The 21,531-nt window shown below is 41.2% G+C and overlaps 1 protein-coding gene across 1 annotated transcript in view; it reads right to left on the bottom strand.

Annotated features, from left to right (window-relative positions):
- TARP (TCR gamma alternate reading frame protein) overlaps positions 1-21,212 on the bottom strand; it is a 172,431-nt gene extending 151,219 nt beyond the window's left edge. Inside the window, exons 1-2 of the mRNA XM_074199206.1 lie at positions 20,943-21,212; positions 20,540-20,851 (exon numbers count right to left, since the gene is read on the bottom strand). Of these exons, the coding sequence (XP_074055307.1) occupies positions 20,540-20,851; positions 20,943-20,988 (358 nt within the window). The 5' untranslated portion in view covers positions 20,989-21,212. The remainder of the gene's footprint in view (positions 1-20,539; positions 20,852-20,942) is intronic.
- Positions 21,213-21,531: the final 319 nt, after the last annotated feature.

Consider the following 21,531-nt stretch of genomic DNA (forward strand, 5'->3'; position numbering starts at 1 on the left):
AAGAAAGAGTCTCATATTTTTGAATCATGGAATGACATGAATGAGTGAATGAATTATTATTTGACACTCATTTTCAGAAGAATTCTTGTAGATAAAAAAGCAATTAAAGAAAACCTTAAGGAAGTCAGTCATTCAATTACTTTTACTTTCTCCTTATTATTTTGAAGTAATGCACTTCCACTGGCATATTGATTCATTCTTTGCTCTTTTCTTTACATCTTGCATTTTTTTAAATCATCAAAATGGATCATTTGGGGAAGCCTGGAAGTTTTTGCATGAACTGATGCTGAGCGAGATGAGCAGAACCAGAAGAACAGTGTGTACCCTAATAGCAACATGGGGGTGATGATCAACCTTGATGGACTTGCTCATACCAATAGGGCAGCAATCAGGGACAATTTGGGGATATCTGTGATGGAGAATGCCCTCTGTATCCAGAGAAAGACTTGTGGAGTTTGAACAAAGACCAAAGACTATTACCTTTTATTTTAAAAAATGTTACCTTATTATGTAATTCTGCTATATCTCATATTTTATGTTTCTTCCTTAAGGATATGATTTCCCTGTACTTTTTTGTGTCTATGTCAAATTAATCAATGGATTTCTTCCAAATGATGACAATAACTAACATTTATTAAGCATTTCAGAGCTTTAAAATAATTTATCTATATGACTTCCGTTGATCTAACAATGACCCAGTTGGGCAAGTTATATTATTGTTTATACTTTACAGCAACCAAGGGATTGTCTGGGTTCATACAGTTAGGAAATGCCAGAGTATCCAGACTTGGAGTCAGAAAGACCTGAGTTTGAATTGGTTACTTATTAGCTCCTGTTTGACCTGGGAAAGTCACCAAAACTTTCAGTCATAGTTTCTTCGTCTGCAAAACAAGGATTTTTACTCTCTCTGAGTCTGTTGTTCTATTGATAACATCGATTGCCTCACTTGTCTGTCCGAGACTGAAACAAATGGAGACTCCATTCCATTGACTCCAATTATCTCGGGAAAATATTATTCACTTCAACATTTGACCTCCAGTGATTGACTACAATAGTCTGAATGATTCACTGAGTCACCTTGGAGGTCATTTAATGTGGACCTGTGCCTATATGAAACCCCTTAGAAATAAGGGACTGGTTGGAATTTGGCAAAGAAAATGGTGCTCTGGTGGAGTTCTCTTAGGTCCTTCCAGTTTTGGGAGAAGGTACTGAGGCTGAAAAAGATTAGCAATGACAGAGAGAGAGAGAGAGAGAGAGAGAGAGAGAGAGAGAGAGAGAATGAATTCGCAACTCTGAAGTTCTTTCTGGCACTTCTGATCCTTTCTTAACCTTTAGGATCCGGCTTCAGGAATCTCCCCTTCCATGAAACCTTCCCAGATCCCTCCACTGGATAGTGCCCCTTCCTTCTACAACCTCATCTACCATCCTGTTTCTGGCTCTCCTAAGCATTTATATTATGTTTTGTGCAATATTTGTCTCTTGTCTCTGTTCCTTACTTATGGCCTTGGCTAAATTGTAAGCTAATGTGAGGACAGATGGATAGCTAGTGATAGGGAGAGACTAAGAGTGATCTTGGTTTCAGCTCTGCTGAGGTCAGTCTGAAGAGTCAGCACATTCTCTGAAGAGCCACAGCTGCTTGCCTTGATTTTCTTTTCACTATTTCCTAGGGAGTTTATTGATGGTTTCTTCAATTTCTTTTTCTGAAATAGGGTTATTTACATAATTTACATACATATCTTGTTAAACATATTTAAAAATTAGCAATTTTTGGCATGAGGAATTAGGATTAAGAAAAAGAGATTAAATAAGAGATAATTTTTATAAAGTGTTCATCAGATTCTGAAGGTTTTTTTTTTCCTGTGTGTTTTGCTTTGTTTTGATTTTCTTCCTCTGGTCGTGGATAATATAGTCCATAGCCAGTCAAACACAGTGGTCCTAGCTCTCTGGACTGTCAACAGGAGCTACTTCCATCTATGCTTGCCTTGATTTCAGTCTTGGTCCTGTTGGTGGACTTGTCACCGTAAGGGATCAATGGCCGGCCCTGGATCTCTATAGGGTATCTAAGTACGTTACTAAGTAGGTTACATACTCCTTTCATAGCATATAAGTTTGAGTTAATTAATGATAACTGTTTCAAAGCCCAATTTGTAGCCGGTGCCAAATCTTATTTCCTAAAACCGTATTTAAGCACCATTTGTTTGTCTCATACTTTATTTGCATGGGAAAATCATGTTCAGATAAACTCATTGATCAGTAGTGAAGCAGATACTCACATGTTTCTGGCAAAAGTCTGAAGGCTTATTTTGTTCCTATGACAAAGGATGGCTATTCCCGGGATAGGGAAAGATAGGGTCTGAAAGTCTAGGAATTTGTTGGGAGCTGTTCAATGTGATTGGGGTATGGAGCACATGGGAAGACATTAAGAGGAGATAAATCTTAAATTGTAAGGAAGGTGCTAGATTGTGGAAGTACATGAATGCCAAAGTCAGGAGTCTGAAGTTTGGTTGAAAGTAGGGAACCATTGAAAAATAAAGGAGCAGTGGGGGCAGCTAGGTGGCGCAGTAGATAAAGCACCCGCCCTGGAGTCAGGACTACCTGGGTTCAAATCCCGTCTCAGACACTTAATAATGACCTAGCTGTGTGGCCTTGGGCAAGCCACTTAACCCCATTTGCCTTGCAAAAACCTAAAACAACTACAACAACAAGAACAAATCCATAGCCTAGGATCTCAAGAAGCTTACGTTCTAATGGAAGAGAAAATACGTGAGTAGGTGAATAGTAGATATATAATCACAGAAGATGGAAAGTACTTTTAGAATGGAGCATTAGAATGCAGAATGTAGCATTCTTTTGGTGATGGAAGGCAGGAAAGGCCTCCTGTAGAAGGTGGAATCTGAGCTAAGCTGGGAAGAAAACTCAGGAAGCTTAGAGGCAGACAAGGAAGAAGACCATTCTAGTCATGGGAACAGTTAGTGAAAAGGGAAGGACTTCAAGAATTCACAAGGAGGTCAGTGTCATTGGAATGAAAGTATGTAGAGAAGCATCAAGTGTTAAGAAGACTGAAAAGGTAAGATACAATATCTGTCTTTTTTGTTTATTTGTATAATTTGTATCTTTCTATTTATCCATCTATCTATCATCTATCTATCCATCTAGTTAGCTATGTTAGCATCTAGATGGCACAGGGGATAGAGAGCTGGACCTGAAGTCAGGAAGACATTTCTGAATTCAAATCTGGCCTCAGATGCTTACTAGCTGTGTGACCCTGGACTAGTGACTTCACCCTAGTTGCCTCAGTTTCCCCCTCTGTAAAATGAGCTAGAGAAGGGAATGGCAAATCACTCCATTATCTTTGTCAAGAAAACCCCAAATGAGGTCATGGAAAACTGGGTACAACTAAATAACAACAAGCAAAATCTATTTATCATCTATGTATCTCTCTCTCTCTCTCTCTCTCTCTCTCTCTCCCTCTTCCTACAGATATTATATATATAAAATGAAATTCATGATGGTTACATCAATTTACATCTCAAAAAGATTTCAGATTTCATTTGGTTCAAAACCTTCCTTATATGGATGAGAGCACTGCGTGCCAAGGAAGTGAAGTGATTTGCCTAAGATCACAGGAAATGACCAAGTTGCCGTTGGAATCCATGACAGACCATCATCTCATGATATGTGAATCTGGGCCAGAGCATCTGAACTTTTTCTTCTGGGTAATGGAAAGAACTATACCATCACCTGTTTGTCTGTTGGGGATGGGCAGCGGGGAGTGCTTTGCTCCCTGGGGATCCAGGAGGCTTGGGAAAGTGTAGCTTGGAAATGGAACTTGAGGTCAAACCCTTCTATTCCGAGACCACCTGCTCAGTTTCCTATTTAGATGGGAAAGGAGAAACAGCACATCCTGTTCTGTTAGAAAGAGGATGTTGGTGGCTTGGTGGGGTGGGAGCAGGATGGAAGGACCCTGATAAAAATCTTACATGCCTCAACCTATTTTAACCACCTACCCCACTTCTGGGAGCAGAGCCACATTATGAATACTCCATCAAGAACAGAGATGCCAGATAAGAATGCTAACTAACCACCAGCTATAGCTCCTACCTCTCACCCCGAGAACATCAGGTCATTCTGCTCATCTTCCTTTCTTATTTGAGAAGGTGGGCAGAATATCACTTGAGAACGGACAGTCAATTTACCCAGGCTGCCTGGGTTCAGTTTAGAGTCAGGAACCATTGAAATTCTGTGGTTGGAAGTCTAAATTCTTTCAGCAGGACAAGGCAGATGTCAGGGGACCTGCCCATGAAAGATCTTCCATGAAAATCTTCTGCTTAAGGTTTGGCTTTAACCAAGGTTTTGAACCATGTGGTCTTTGTGTAATGGGGGAGGCAGAACTCTCCAGACAGAATCCCAGAGCTCAGAAACCGCTAAGTTCAACCAATACTTGAGAAAGAAACCCTACTAAAACATCCCTGACATATGCCCATCGAGTTTCTCTATGAAGATCACCAAGGAGAGAAAGCCCAACAGCTCCTGAGACTACTCAGTCAACTCTGGGATGATTGGGAAATTTCCACCAACATCCAGCCTGAATTTACAATTGTAGCTTCTCTCTTGACTCTGCCCTCTGGGGTCATGAAAATGGAATCCTTCCAAATTTTTAAAATATCCAAAAATAGCTATTAAATCTTCTTTTCTGCTAAGGCTAAGGCTATTCAACTCAATAGAACTGAAATCAAATTTGAGAGAGAGAGACAGAGACAGAGACAGACAGAGACAGAGACAGACAGAGAGAGAGAGAAAGAGACAGGGAATCTATATTAGAATTGTATTCTAATGGGGTAATGAGCACAATAAGGAGATACAGTGAGCTAGCTGGCTAGATACCTTCATAAATACACATATTCTAAGTGTTCGTAGCTCCAAATTGCTCAAAGATAACTGTGATAGCCTATATTTAGGAAATAATTTCACTGAGAAAAAAATTTTGTAGACAATTTCTCACATAAAGATCTCATATCTCAAATATATAAAGAACTTAGTCAAATCTATTATAATACAAGTCATCCCCCAGTTGATAAGTGCTCAAAGAATATGAACAGGCAGTTTTCCAATGAAGAAATCAGAACAGTTTATAAACATAGGAAATATGTTTTATAATTATTAATTAGAGAAATGCAAATTAAAACAACTTAAAATGTCATTTTATCTCAATTGGATTGTTTAAAATGATTGAAGGGGAAAGAGATAGATATGGAGAGAATGTAGAAAAATTGGGACAGGAATTCACTGTTGGTGGGATTGTGAACTGATTCAACCTTTTTAGAGACAATGTGGAATTATACCCAAAGAGTTATTAAATTTCCTATACCATTTGACCCAGTAATACTACTACCAGGTCTATCTCTAAAAAGGATTAAGGGAAAAAAGGGAAAAACTATGCTTTAAAATGTTTACAGCAGATTTCTTTGTGGTGGCAGACAAGTGAAAATTGTGGGGATGTTCATCAATTAGAGAATGGCTGAACAAATTATAGTATATGATTATGATGGCATGCTACTGCACTTTAAGAAATGATGAGCTCAATAATTTTAGGGGAAAAAACAGAAATGACTTGCATGAAATAATGAAAAACAAAATGAGTTGAACCAAAAAAATTGTCTATAGTAACAGTAATACTGTTGAAAGAATGACTTTGAGTGAATAAATCATTTTGATTATTATAAAACCCAAAGGAATCCTAAAAGGCATATGAAGGAAGATGCTATCTGTATCTAGAGAAAGAATTGAAAAATAAAAGTTTGTATAGAATAATTTAACATATTTAGGTATACACATACACACACAGAGACCTATTTGTGTCTAATAGTAACCATCCCTATGGCAGAGGAAAGGAAGAAAAAAAATCAGAGAAAGCAAAACAAAGAAATTCACATGATGACTTCATTATGTATTTAAAAGGAATTGCAAATTTTACGTAATAGATTGGCAATTTCATGTGCCATCATCTTTTTATTATACCGTGCTATACCATTATACCACAACTCCACAGATTTAAGATAATTACATTATTTTTTTAAAAGGAGGATAGGGGGCAGCTAGGTGGCTCAGGGGATAGAGCAACGGCCCTGGTGTCAGGAGTACTTGAGTTCAAATGCGGCCTCAGACACTTAATAATTATCTAGTTGTGTGGCCTTGGGTGAGCCACTTAACCCTATTGCCTAGCAAAAACTAAAAAAACCAAACAAACAGGAGGATAACTTCCATATATGGAAGCTGGTCCTTGAGTTGCATCTCTCCTTCTTGTTAACTAGAGAATCTTGGCTCTCCTCTGGAAACCATCCTGTGTTCACTAACTTTTCACATGAGGCAGATTGGGAAGATGGGAACAGCTAAGAGAGACGGTGCTGCCCTTCTGATATAACTGGAAGCAGGGAAGTCCAGACCAGGGATTTCTTTTATTAACTTGGACTATAGCTGGATTGGGGATAAGAATCATTTGGGTAAGATAGCCCCCTTAGGGCACTTTTCAGTGTGCCCCTCAGAGTCTGCTGCCAATACAGGAGGTTGAATGTTTCATCCCCAGAAGCAATGCAGACCTAAGTGCAGAGCTTCCCTTAGAGGAACTGGGGGGAAGGGAGCTGGCTCATGGAGTCTCTTAGGTCTACCACCTAACTGTGTGGCCTTAGGTATGTCGTTTTTCCTCCTAGGACCTATTTATTCTCCAGCTTTTACTTGAAGGAGATGGCCTCTGAAGTCCATCCCAGCCCTTGATTTGTGACCTGCAAACCGGTGAGGGTCCCCAGATGATTTCTAATTTCATATTCAAATCTAATGGCTTGTCTTCTACAAGAACCAGATATTTCCAGGAAATTCACATGGGAGATGGTCCTTCTTCAGCAGCTGATGCAGAATGAGATGCAGCTAAGGCAGTTTCCTGCTACCAACCCTGTGCAGATGGTTATTTGTGAAATCCAAGCCAAGGATGGAAACTAGCTTTAGAATTTGTTGGAATGGAGTGGATGGATGGAAGATCAAGAAGGAAGCATTTTTCTTTTTGCATAATCTTTACTCTGACCCCGTGAGGTCCCAGCAGTACTGTAATAAGTCACCTCATTTGCTTTTGTGATTTTGTTTATGGTCAAAGTAGACAGACACTTCCTTTTCTCTGCATTCAGTCAGGGTCCTTGATGGCCAACTCTTGGACAGCTTTGGAAGAGACACACAAGACATACTGAACACACAAGCAGTTGCCAGACTTCCTGGAGAAACCATTGCATGACAAAGTGATTCTGAAGAGAGAAAGATGGGACACAGAATATTAGCATGGTTTCCTGGAGAGCACAGATGAAAGAGGGCAGGTACAGGAGTAACATGGTTATGGTAATGCTAATGTTAATGTTATTGATACTTCTGTATCTAAAAAATAGGGGGGGCAATCACAGAAAATGGAGCTGGAAAGCTGAGCAGGGGATAGCTGTTTTACAATTAGAAGAGAGCAAAACAAGCCCTGACTCAACCTATGTTTGGGAAAACACTCACAAAGATGCTATTAATACTAACGTGACTGAGAAACAGAGGGATACATCTAAAGCTAAAATAGACACACAGGTGGCATTATGGTAACTCAGAATTATGGTATCAGCTAGGAAGTGGCATGACCGAGATCCTAGGTGCCCCCCAAAAGGCAAATTTTGTACAGAGAAGATTTAAGGATACCACTCTTCTAGACACTTAGTGCATGTTCTACAGTAGAAATCCCACGAGTTTTTCCAGAATCCTCGACTATATTAGGAGGATTCTCATGAAGTTATACAAGTTCTACAAATTCAAAAGCAAGTTATAGAAATTGGTTTCATAATGAGTATCTTTCTACGTTCGTGAAGGACTTAATAAATGATTTTAGAATTTAATTGAATTAGGTGAGTTCATTCCTGTTTTCTATCATCTTGAAATCATCATCCTGTCTGGGTTACAGTTTCATTGTCTGCAAAATGAGAAGAATAGTATTTGTGCTTCCAAAGTCAAAGAAAAGTAGTCAGGAAAGAATAAATGAATGGAAGTGTTTCTTAAGTGCTAGAGACTGTCTGGGTACACAGATATAAACCGTGCCATCCTTGTCCTCCAAGAAATCACAGATGAATGCTGATGCCACTGTTACTGTCTCTAGAACTGACTTAAGTTTTCAGGGTAAAATTTCATTCTTCTAGACAAATAATTTTGAGAAGGTGTTAATAATGCAAATTAAACTTCAAATGTGTTGTGCATAATTTTTTTTGGAGACCTGGTTGTTAAACATTCACCAGTGCACTACTAGGTAGAGAGAGGTCACAGCTAGCAGAAAGGTGACCAAGGAAGGGAATTAGGTTTTTGGAAAGGTTTTGTAGCCTTTAAATCATGGTAGAAATGTATGCTTGGGATGTTAGTACTATCCTCATTTGAAAATGAGGGAAGTTGAAAAGATGACCTCCCAGTTCATTAGTTCATTTTTCCTTCTTAGGATCTCTCTCTCTCTCTCTCTCTCTCTCTCTCTCTCTCTCTCTCTCTCTCTCTCTCTCTCTCTCACTCTCTCTCTCTCTTTCATATCTATCTATCATAACTATGTATGTATCTATCTATATATCTATCTATCATTTCTATCTATCTATAATCTATCTATTTCTTCATTCATTTGTCCATTTGTTTGTTTTTCCTTTCATCAATTCTACCAACTCTTAAGTAGACAGAAATTCTGCCAGTCTCTTGCGTGGACATGTACATGCTGACTTTGTAGTTGACTTCCCTAATATCATACAATTGTTTTTATATGCAGGTTATAAAAATACTAAGGAAAAGTCTAGAAGTTAATTGAGATAGTTGGATTTTTGTGAGATGACTTCACATACTAGTGGGTTTCCCTAATTTTAGGCTGTGTCCACGGACCCAAAGTAAAATAAAAACATCTCCATGTTGCATGAAGCATGTAGAAGTGAGTGTATGTATAGCTATGGTAGGGTATGGGCACAATTCTTGCTAGATAACTCTGCACAGACCATACTGTTAAGCAAATGAGATGAGCATTTTCTACTTAGAAAAAGGTGAGACTGGGGAAGTAGAGGCTGCAGCCATTCCAGCACCTTGGAGAGCTCATCAGTCCTCCTAGAACACACTTTGCTTTAGAGTGAAGCAAACTTCAGAAGTCCTGATTCTGATGATGAATAGAAGTTGGCTAGAAGCAATAGTCTCCTTGGGGTAGGGGGGGCTAAACTATTATCAATTAAGTCTTAGGCCTGAAGGGAAAAAGAAGTTATCACTCTTGAAAAATAATTTTTTCAAGATCTTGGGGTCAGAGGTCATTTAATCCAATCTTCTCATTTTACAGGGGAGGAAACTGAGGTTCAGGAAAGGCAACTTCCCCATGGTCACACAGTGTGACCTTGCTGGTGGCAAGGGTTGAATGAGATAAAGATCGTGATCTGCTTAGAGCTAATCTTGTTCTTGGCTTTCACATACATCTTATTTAATCTTTAAGAGATCTCTGAAATACAGTCTGATCAGAGAGCATTCCCAATTCACAAATTAGGAAACTGATCATTGGAGAGATTTAGGGACTTATTTAAGGCCACCTTGGCTAGTAGTAATAGATTTAGGATTTGAGTTCAAATTGTCAGCCTCCATGTTTTGGTTTCTTGAGCTCTAAAAAGGAAAGAAGAAAACCAAAGAAGGAAGGACAATGCTTGAGGATGCCATAGACCATTTGGGACCGGTCGTCAGTGTAAGGGTCATGTTACAGAATCCTAGAATATCAGAGATGAACACAGCTACTCATAAAAGAGGGATCATCTTCCTCAATTTTTTTTCTGGACAATATCCTCTGGAACTCTTCTCTGCCCTATCACCTTGTGCCATCTTTATTTTTATACATGTCATATTCTCTCATGTCCAGTAGACTGCAAGACTCCTTAGAGTCTATTTCATCTCTATGACCTAAACTGAAGGTGATGCTTTATACATGGTAGGTGCTTAATATATATTTTTCAAATTGTTTAAAGTAGTGATTTTAGAATGAGAGATTTACAGCTAGAAGGAACCTCAAAGGCCAAATAGTAAATACAAACATACACACATATAATATATAATATTTGTGTATGCCTACACACATGTATATAGATATATGCACAAATGAATATGAAATGGAAGCCCAGATGGAATATCTATATATGTCATCTCTCTAGCTCGATAACTAGTCATCTATCTGTGAAATGGAGACCCAGACAAATAAAATTCATCATCTGAAGGGTTCCTCTGATTCTAAATGCAGCGATCATAGTATATGGAAGCACTGGGACTTGAAATCAGGCCTTCTAATGGCACTTCTATTGTTCTTTCCTCTAGGCCACACTGCCTTACTGACCTTTAAACTTTTAAACTAAGAGCTGAAGGTAGAAGATGTTGCTTTCTTGTTGAGATTTGTTCTGAATGATCTAGGATTCTCAACCATCTATCCACATTGTTCTCTTGGGGAAGAACCCTTGAAATCCTTTGGTTTGTTTCCCAGCATTTGCACCCAATGGCCTCATTGTCCCTGTCACATGTGCTCAGTCCTGGAAACGTTCTAATAAGAAGAGACAGCCCGACCAGAGGGAGTTTATATTCTTTCGAGGGGGAAGCATCAAATACATGGATAAGCAAATATTAGGAATTTAAAGAGTGACCAACCACTGATAAGCAGGGGGTTTAAGGAAAGTAGCACCTAAGCTAAGCTTGGGAGAGGGGAGAAGCTTAGGTCATTAAAGAAGTCATGAGGAATGTATGACAGACATGGGGTATAGCTTGTACAAAGACGTAGAGATGAGAGGGACAATGGCTAGTTTGGGGGATAGTCAGAGGGTTGATTGGATTTGAATATGGACTGCATTAAGGTGCAAGGCCTCAAATGACAAGCTGAAGGGTCCTTATTTTATCCTGAGCCAACAAGAAGAAGCCAGTGGAAGTCCTTGGGTAATGGAGGTGACACAGTCAAACCTCGACTTGAAGAAGATTGTTTTTATTTTTATTTGAAAGAGGGATCCAAAAGGCAAGGTCCAGGAAGCAGGGCAAACCATGGGGAGCCATTGCAACACTCACAGTGACAAACAAGGAGACTTTTCCTTGCTCCAGACACATGGCTAAAAGAGTGGTGACCCGGAAAGGGAACTGGGCTTTGGGAAGGCTTTATAAACTAGAGAATGAGAGAAATGTGAGCTTGTGCTCATTCTTTGTCCTCAGCAGTGAAATGAAGGCTAAGAGTTTGTCCCAAAGAATCCTTCCAGCTGTGCCACTTTGTGACCCCCCCACCTAATCCCCACCATTTTCACCACCTCCAGTTATTCTGAATTGAATTATTGATTTCAACATCAATTTTACCAGTTTTCTTGAATGGTCAGGTGCAGGCTGACTTTGCTGTGGCTCTCCTGCTGTGCTCCACACTCTCCAGATTCCTCCAGTGTGGCATCATTGCAGGCTCATCTTGCCCGTGAGATTCTTTTTTTTTTTTTTTGGCAAGGCAATGGGGTTAAGTGACTTGCCCAAGGCCACAAAGCTAGGGAATAATTAAGTGTCTGAGGACGGATTTGAACTCAGGTCCTCCTGACTCCAGGGCCTGTGCTCTATCCACTGCGCCACCTAGCTGCCCCCGCAGTTTGATCTTGAATGATGCATGATCACTACCTGCCATCATCTCCAGATGAACTGTACAAGTGAACCCAACTTTGCAATGAAACAAGAGTCCAAGTTCCCATAGTTTTGCTCTCTGGTGCCCTCCTGTGGTAGACCTAACAACTACACAACCTAGACTACAAAATCTCTGTCTGTGTGTGTGTGTGTGTGTGCACTCGCGCTGATGTGGAGAGCAATTGGTGGGGAACAAACAACTCTGGTTTCACATTGACTGGCCAATTTGTTTCAGGTCTAGAAAAAATGTTCATGAGTTGAACAAATGAGGATAAATGTGAAGAGAGAAGCACAGAATTTCTGAACATGGAGTCCAAGATATACAGTCAAAGAGTACTCTACTCTAAACCACCCTACAATATATTATCCAGGTTCTACTGGAAAACTTCAGAAAGAGCAACCCACCTCCTCTCAAGGCAACCCATTCCATTTTGGACTGGTACTCATTGGTAGGAAACTTTCCCTTATATTTTCTCCTCCACCTATTCTATTTCTGACTCTCCAGCTTCTCTACTATGGCATGATCCTGCATGATGTGCCATCTCCAATCCAAATTCATCTGTGCATGTGGACCTGGCACTAGGATGAAATGATTTTTGAGAGCCGACAGATTAAATGGGGTCAGAGTACAAAGGGCAATAAGCATATAGGCAGGAGAGAATCAGAATTAAAATCCTGCTTCTGATGATCACAGGCTAGTCACTTTTATGATCTTCAGTGTCTTCCTCTGTAAAATCAGGGATACTGATAGCACCTGCCTCAGCTCACTCTGTTGTTATGAGTCTTAGAGGAGTTCATCTGTATAAAGAGTTTAGTAACCCTTAAAGTTTTGCAGACATTCTGGCTACTAGTATTGCTCAAACAGAAGACCAAAGCAAGGAGAAGGTAAAAGTCTGTCTGTGGGTGTGGACTCTGCCATAGCTGGGTCTGCTCTTATCCACTGAGGCACAGCAAAAGCATTTTAGCAGAAGATGCAGCAACACTGATCAAAATCCTGAAAAGGAAAAGTGAGGATGGAAGCCACTGCCAGAGGAAATGGTCAGAGGAATCAGGAATCGAGAATTGGGATTGAGAATGTGGAATCAAGAAAATTCCGCAGCCTTGTCTGCCCTTTGCTGTCCATATGAGCTTGGGTGAGTCATTCCCCTTTGTGCTTCGGATTCCTAGATCCATGTGGGCAGAGAAGTCAAAGGGGATCCTGATGATAAAGTCATAATATAGCTTTTAGAAGCCATGTGATTGCTTCCAGGATTTTTTAGAAGCTCAGTAATTTTTTTAATATCAGGTTTGTTATACACTTTACTTTATGACTGTTACAATTACTATGATGCTTTCTCCTCCCTATTGCATGTCCTCATTTGTGGTTTTCTAGACAAAATATTGGAGTAATTTGCCATTGCGTTCTTTAGTTCATTTTACCAATGAGGAAACTGAGTTAAATGGCTTGCCTAGGGTCACATGGCTAGTAAGTACTTGGGACCAGATTTGAACTCAGGGAAATGAGTCTTCTTGACTTCAGAGCAACATTCTTATCCACTGGGCCATCTAGCTCCCTCTCCCATACTACTTTTCTGCTGCTGCTATCTCCTAACTAGTATTTACATAGTAGTTTAAGGTTGGCAATTAGCAATTTTGTCCCCTTTTATCCCCAACAAGCCAGGAGGAGGAGGAGGAGGAGGAGGAGGAGGAGGAGGAGGAGGAGGAGGAGGAGGAGGAGGAGGAGGAGGGGAGGAGGAGGAGGAGGAGGAGGAGGAGGAGGAGGAGGAGGAGGAGGAGGAGGAGGAGGAGGAGGAGGAGGAGGAGGAGGAGGAGGAGGAGGGAGGAGGAGGAGGAGGAGGAGGAGGAGGAGGAGGAGGAGGAGGAGGAGGAGGAGGAGGAGGAGGAGGAGGGAGGAGGAGGAGGAGGAGGAGGAGGAGGAGGAGGAGGAGGAGGAGGAGGAGGGGGAGGAGGAGGAGGAGGAGGAGGAGGAGGAGGAGGAGGGGAGGAGGAGGAGGAGGAGGAGGAGGAGGAGGAGGAGGAGGAGGAGGAGGAGGAGGAGGAGGAGGAGGAGGAGGAGGAGGAGGAGGAGGAGGAGGAGGAGGAGGAGGAGGAGGAGGAGGAGGAGGAGGAGGAGATGGAGGTAGGTCCTCTTATTATTGCCCAATTTGCAGATGAGGAAACAGATGCTAAATAATGATCATAATTATTGTTATTGTGATCGTTTTAACAATTTCTGATGATGCCCTAGTGCTATCAGGAGGGGGCAGGAGAACATTCCAGACGTAGTCAATAACATGACCAAAAACATGGAAGTGGGAAAGTGTGAGGACTGTTTGGGAGACAGAAAATGACCAGCGGGTAAATGGAGAGGAGTAACATGAAGTATGGTGTCCCATTATGGAGAGATGTGAATGCCAGAATTAAGAACTGTAGGTAATAGGTAGTCCTTGAGGACTTGGGAGTTGAGAAGGATCAGATCTATGTGGCTAGTAAAGAGAACTGACAGTGGAATGAAGGGAGAATGGGTCACAGGGAGGAAAGAGTGGTGGCAGGAGTCCTATTAACCAGGAGACTCTGTTTAAGAGCCTGGGGTTATTCATGTCCTGGAGTCAGGGCTTGGTAACGAGGACCCATCCTTTGATGGTATAGAGGAAGGGAATATAGAGGGGAGAAATAGATGAAATATTGATGTTCATCATAATTAGGAAGTAAACATGTAAAAGAGTGAAGGGAAGAATGTTTAATCCATATTTAACGAAGACCTGGTCCAGAACTTTGGAATTCCTTATATAACCCAGTCGAGTAAGGAAGTCTAAGCCTGCTCCAAGGACTCTGCTTTCACTGACCACTCTTCTCATCACATTATGACCTTAAGAATAAAAATAGTGTGCTTGTGTATTTGAACTCAATTAACCCTGGAATTTTAGGATAGAATTATGTGCTCTTAATGAATTTTTCAGGCTTGGGGCTCATTTTTAGTGAAGGGTGGTGGGGCCTGTTGGGTTAGTGAAAGGGCTTTCCCCATCCATGGAGGGAAGATTAGCTGAGTTCCTACAAAGGGTGAGAGAAGCAAGGGCAAGGTAGGATTGAAGGAGAAACTTGTCATGCTGTGTTGAATACAAATTGTTTCAAACTGCCAAAGACACACATTTTGTGTGGGGAGGAGATGTACTCTGGGGCACTGTGGTGGTCCCAGGTAGCACAGTAATACATGCCAGCGTCTCCTACATCCACCTTTTTGATAAGCAAGATGCTCTTTCCATGATTAAACTCATCTTTAATGACTCGGAATTTATTATCACCAAAGCCTTTACCAAAATTGACTGTGCCTAAGGTCAAAGAGAAGTAGAGAATGTGTTCCAGGGACCTCCCATCCCGGAGACAGTACCAGTGAACAACAGTGGAAATAGTGTCAAAGAGTTGACAGGTAAGGATGGTAGAGCCTCCCTGATGGCTTGTGACAGAGACCTCTTGTTCCAGGCGGGCACTGGACAGATGATCTGTAATGAGAGTGAAACAATCAGGAGAGAAGAGGATGAACGAGCCCTTCCCTAGTAGCAAGGGTACCATGACCACAACATACCAAGAAGCAGGGAAAGCAAAAGGAAAAAAAAGGGTCGCCTCATTTTCCAAAGCTGTCAAGAGACTTTTCTTCTGATCACAGCCCTGAGGAGATTTGGATAAGAGAAGCTCAGAAGACTGAGACAAAAAAGTAGAAAGGCCACTCCCCATGCTGCTCTTTGAGAGGCACTTCCTTTTTGACTGGGGGAAGGGAGAGATGGAGGTGCAATGCTGAATGCAGGCCAAGTACCAGCAGAAGAGATAAAGAGAAGACACCAAAGGAGGGTATGCCTCAAGGGGGCTCAATGGTGGGAAATCTAAAAAAGGACTCTGCTATCCATTAAGAGAAATAATATCATTTTGATCAGTATATAGCATGGAAACAATGTAAAGGTGATCAGACTGCCTTCTGTGTGTGTGGTGGGGGAGGAGTAGTAAAATTCAAACCTTTCAGGAGAAATCATAATGGATTGGTTTTCTAAAGTGAATCTTTAGAGAATAAACATCCTTTAATTAATAAAGAAAACTGACTTCCTTCTCATTCCTTCTCACGCAAATTCAACCCAGACTTTCTGATCTCCAAGCCTTCTCATTCCCACTTTTTTTTAGGTTTTTGCAAGGCAAATGGGGTTAAGTGACTTGTCCAAGACCACACAGTTAGGTAAATTAAGTGTCTGAGACTGGATTTGAATCCAGGTACTCCTATGCTCTATCCACTGCACCACCTAGCCACCCCTCATTCCCATTTTTCTCATCCTTTCTCCCTAAACTAATGACCCCTTTTGCAAGTACTCACTATGTCCAGGCACTATCATTTGTCCTTTTAAATTTATCCATTATTGGGTTTGCTCATTTTCTTCTTAAGGCATCTGAGAGCAAAAAGGTAGAATGGGCATCAGTGAATCCAACCTCTCCCTTTAAAGACCCAGAAAATGAGACACAGAGGGTTCTGTCTAATGTGAGTCAGCAACCAAACACTACTGATCATTGAGTTCAAAACCCTTTTCCCTTCACAAAGCCCCTCATGTGAACCTGAATGTACAACATCTTTCCAAAACTTATAAGTGCAGGAATGGCTCTCATTTGGAGGTCTTCGGTTTGAAGGATATGAGACACTTTGCCAAGGGCCCAGGGGACATTCTGAGTATTCTCATCAGTGAAGAAGGGATGTTGGAGGATAAAAATAATACCAAGTGATTGCTCAATCTCAGAGTTTGTAATATAGGAAAAAGCATAGTATATTGTGTACCTTTCTTATTGGGTGAGAAGACTTCAAATCCTCAAAAATCCTAAGATTCAGAATTCAATTAGGATGGTCATCTAGAAGAAATGGAAATTTTCTAGAATGTTTTAAAGATAGAAGGAGGGAAAAAATCCATTAAAGTGGTAAAATGGTAGTTGTTGAAAGAACAATGGAGATACACAGGGAACTCACTAGCCAATTTAGATTTTTATAAGACATGCACAGAAGACAAACGAAAGCATAGATAATAGAAAATGAATGCAGGAGGTGTGGCATGAACCTCTAGAAAAAGCTTTGATGCACTAATGCTGAAAATGGGACTGTTGAGGAAAGAATGATGTTTGCCAGTCATTTTTGAAAGAAGTTATCCTGAGGAGAAGAGGAAAATCAAGGAATAAATAACAGCTCTATTTAGAATGAATGGTATGACAATAACTGAAGAGGATGAAGGCAGCATTGCATAATTATTATGTGCTTGGTATTTTCTCTGTCATTGAAAATGATCTTTAAGAAAAAAAGGGGGGACACAGATGGATACCAGTGAGTTGCTTCCTTCGAGAAGTGAGGGGGTAATAAAAGAATGCCTAGATCTCCTTGAAGAGTCTGATGAACTCCTTAGATGGACTATTTCTGGTTACTGAAAGTACTAGCAGATAAGAGAGTAAGAGAAGTCCTCCCAAATCAGAAAAGGGCAAATGTGGTGCCAATTTTTTTAAATTAGCACATGAGGTGATCTCCAAACTATAGAGCATGGTTCTTTACTTCAATTATTGATAAAATTCTAGAATGTCTTATTAAGGCTTATTAAAGTAAATGAGAATCTAGGAAGGGGAATGATGATTGAAAAGCCAGCTTCAGAGACTTAGCACTCCACTTATGTTAGGTCATCTGAAACCCACAAGGGTCCACTAAGGTACTCGCCATCCTTGCCCAGATTTTCTGATGAGGAAACTGGGGCTGAAAGAAGTTAAATTATTGTCTAAGATCCCGCTCATATAGATTATAAATTATGGAGGCAAGATTTACAGTCAGGTGATCTTATTTTTCTCCGAGCCCACGACTATCCACGGGACCACCTGGATAATTCATCAAGAATAGATCAAGTCAAACTAAGTTTCTTCTCCTTTCTGATAAGGTTACTAAATGGGTAGATCAGGGTCATTCTGTACTTCAAAGTTATCCACATTTTCAGAAATTATTTGGTAAAAGATTTCATACTATTCTTGGGGGCAAGATGGGGGAATGGACTGTTGAACATTCAAATGTGCAATACATATGGATGGATTCAGCACTGACTGAATGGTCGACACAAAGAGTAGTTGCTAATGATTCAAGAGCACCTTGGAAGAAAATCATCAGTGGGACTCCCGAGTTTTGTGTATGAGTCTATGTCTAACACTCTTATCAGTGACCCATGAAGGACACATAAATGTCCTGATGATTAAGTCTGGAGATGATGTACATCTTGGAGGGTGAGTTCCCACACTGGAGGACAGGGCTGTGATTCAATAACCTCTTGTGAGGCTAACCCATTGGGCTGAATTGAATACAATGAAGCCAAATGGAGATAAACCATTATTATATTTGGTTTATTATATTATATTACATTACTACAATATTTCATATATTATTGTATTATATATTATATATTGTATATTATATATTATATATCATATATAAACCATCAACTTCACAAGTATAAGAAGTATGGTGAGATGACAATTTATCTGGAAATGGTTGAGGACCTTTAGTGTACAAAGGTCCACTGAAGATGAGTTAATATGATAGCCAAGAAAGGTTATTGAACTTATGCACTATTAAGGGAGAAAGAGGATTCAGTCATTCACTACTTCTGCCTCCTCCAGCCCTTGGCACTATGAATAATAAATATTTTCTCTGTGTGTGTGTGTGTGTGTGTGTGTGTGTGTGTGTGTGTGTGTGTGTGTGGTTATCTCTTTGTGTTTGTCTTCCGCATCTCCTTGGACATTTTCAGGACTTGCTGCCATCCCTGTATCCTCTTTCATATAGAGTCACACATATGAATACCACACACACACACACACACACACACACACACACACACACACACACATACACACACACTCCATTTATGTTCCTTAGAATAATAATCAAATCGGGACATAACCTTAATGTTATGCCGGTCAGTTGTCCTATGATGCCACTCATTACTTCCATGATTCCCAGTCAGAAACATACCAATTTGTCTACGACTTCCTTATATGTTGTCCCCTCCTATTAGAATAAAACCTCCATGAGTTCCAGTGTAGGGACTGTCTTGATCTTTGTATTTATTCCCCCAGGACTTAACATAGTATCCAACACATAGAAAACTTCTCATAAATGCATTTTTATTTAATCACTCATTAATTCATAAGCATTAATTCATAAGTTCATTCATTGCATTGTTTTGGATGCCACATTTTAGAAGTGTAAGGTCCTTCACCACACACTCATATTTAACCTTAAAGCATACTCAGGTTTCTAGAAGCTTGGGCAAGATCTTCCCAGTGGCATGATTCAAAGACACTTCCTCCAGTCTCAGTTATCCTCTGACTTCTCTCTGTGAGCCATGATGACTGCATGATGTGTAGTGACATAAGGTATTTCCACTGGCTCTGGTCATGGAACTCTGTGCATATACTAAAGGTATTTTTTCCCCTTCAAGTCTGCTGTACTTGAAGCCCTTGAAATACAAGAATGGGGGTGGCTAGGTGGCACAGTGGATAGAGCACCAGCCCTGAAGTCAGGAGTCCCTGAGTTCCAATCTGACCTCAGACATTTACTAATGACCTAGCTGTGTGACCTTGGGCAAGCCACTTAACCCCATTGCCTTGCAAAAACCTAAAAAACAAAAATACAAGAATGACTCTGTGAGCTCTTTGGAGACCTGTTGAGGGTGGATGTTATGGAAAACTTCATGGAAGAGCTCACACTTCTCATGAAGAGGATGCAGCATTCTGCACATTCAGTGGAGCCGCATAGGGTGGAGATTATGACTCCTGTAGAGATCAGCAGGATTCAAATGCAGTGGGAGCCATGTGATGGCATCTTCTGGAGATAGCAGTGACTTGGCAACACTGGAGGCATGGAACATGGGATGTGAGTCAGAGTTGGAAGAGATCCCAGAGGTTACCTGAGACCACTAGACAAAGGCAGGAAGACCTGAGTTCAAATTTGGCCTTGGATACTTACTAGGCCTGTGACCCTGGACAAGCCACTTAACTACTTCAGACAAAATGGGGGTAAAAACTGCATAAACCTCCCAGGGATAGTGCGAGGATGAAATAACATAATATATTTGAAACATTATATAACTTTGATATTATCTTTTTTGGAGTCCATCCAACCACCTTCTTTTACACATGAAGAAACTGAGGCCCAGGATGTAGAGCTAGAGAAAAACCTCAAAAACCATCTAGTACAAGCTCCTCATTTCACAGATGAGGAAAGAGTCCCAAAGCAGTTAAGTGATAATTAATGGTTAATTTTTATATAATGTCTACTTTGTGCTAAACACTTTGTAATCATTATCTCTTTTGATCCTCCCAACAACCTGGGAGGTAGGTGCTAATCTTATCTCCATTTTGAGGAAACTGAGGTAAACACTGGTTAGGTGACTTTTCCAAGATCACATAGCTAAAAAGTGTCTGAGATCAAATTTGAACTCAGGTCTTCCTGACGCCAGACCCAACACTCCATCATTGGACTACCTGGCTGCCCCACTTACATAAGTAGTAAATGTTAGAGGCTAGAATTGAACCCAAGTGCTCTGGATTTAGCTCCTGTCCTGTGTCTACTCTAGAGAGAAGAATGAGGTGTTTCTACTGACCTCTGAAAGACTAGTGTTCTCAAATAACTTGGTTAAAATTCCTGGACTTGGGGTTCAGAGTTGGAAAGGTTTCTTGGGTTTAGTGGTCATCTTGGTCCAAGGGAAGGCTCAGTAGATGTCCATCCTCTTCCGACGTAGGGCTAGGGTTCTGGGTAGAAACCTCAGCTACTCCAGGTGCCATGTTTTTCCCAGGGGTTGGGGCAACCTGAGCCACTGTGGTCCGTCCCAGCTAGCACAGTAATACGTGCCAGAGTCACTCAGTTGAAGATCACTCAGTATTAGCTTGCAGATGTTGTCCTTGCCCTTATAAGCTCTGACTTTTTCAGAACTGAACCCCGGGTCCAGTACAGATTCCGACTTGAGCATGGAATAGCGTAGCAGGCGTTCTGGGGCCTTCCCCTCCTGGTGACGGTACCAATGGATATTGTCGAATGTAGGACTCAGAATCTCACAGATCAAGGTGGCAGAACCTTTTATGTTTCGCATAATGGAGATGGCCTTCTGCTCCAGGATGATGGCAGTCTGACCAGCTGCAGGGAGAACAGAAAGAAGTTGGTGGCAAGCAAGGAACCAGGGGCAGCCATTGCCAGGCTTCTCAGGGCACTAGGGCAGACAGCTTACCAGGAACCAGGGAGGCAACCAAGAGGAGAGCAAGGTATCCGGGCATCTCGGTGCCTCTGGGGCCGTGGCCTTAGGATGAGAAGAAACAAGACAAAGCCCCTGGAGAAGGTGGGTATGGAGCTGTGGGCACCTGCTCCTTTCCTTTTCTAGAGTGGGGCTGAGGGAGGGGCCTGTGTGTGATTCTGAGGAATCTTCAGAGAGCCCACATTGGGCGATGGTTGCAGGTGCTGCCTTGGTGGGGAGGCCCACTGTCCCTCTGATTCTTCAGCATCCCAGAACAAAGGTCCAGACACACTCCTCTTATGGGGATACAAGATCAAAATGTCCTCAGGAGCATCAATGACAACCATTTATTAGATGCTAATTCTGTGCAGACACCGCTACACAAGAAGATAAAAATGACAAAAGCCCTGCCCTCAAAGAGTTTCTGTTCTAGTTGGGCTAGGGGGTTACCATACAGATTAAGGGGGAAATGGCTTTATTCTGTTCTGTTTTTCTGGACTCTGTTACACATATTGTATTCTTTCAGGTAAAGGTCACCTTCTCAAGGGCATGGGCTGCTTCATCCTTGTCTTTGGATCTGGCCCCT

Source organism: Macrotis lagotis, chromosome 8 (assembly GCF_037893015.1).
Source record: "Macrotis lagotis isolate mMagLag1 chromosome 8, bilby.v1.9.chrom.fasta, whole genome shotgun sequence".
NCBI lineage: Eukaryota > Metazoa > Chordata > Mammalia > Peramelemorphia > Peramelidae > Macrotis > Macrotis lagotis.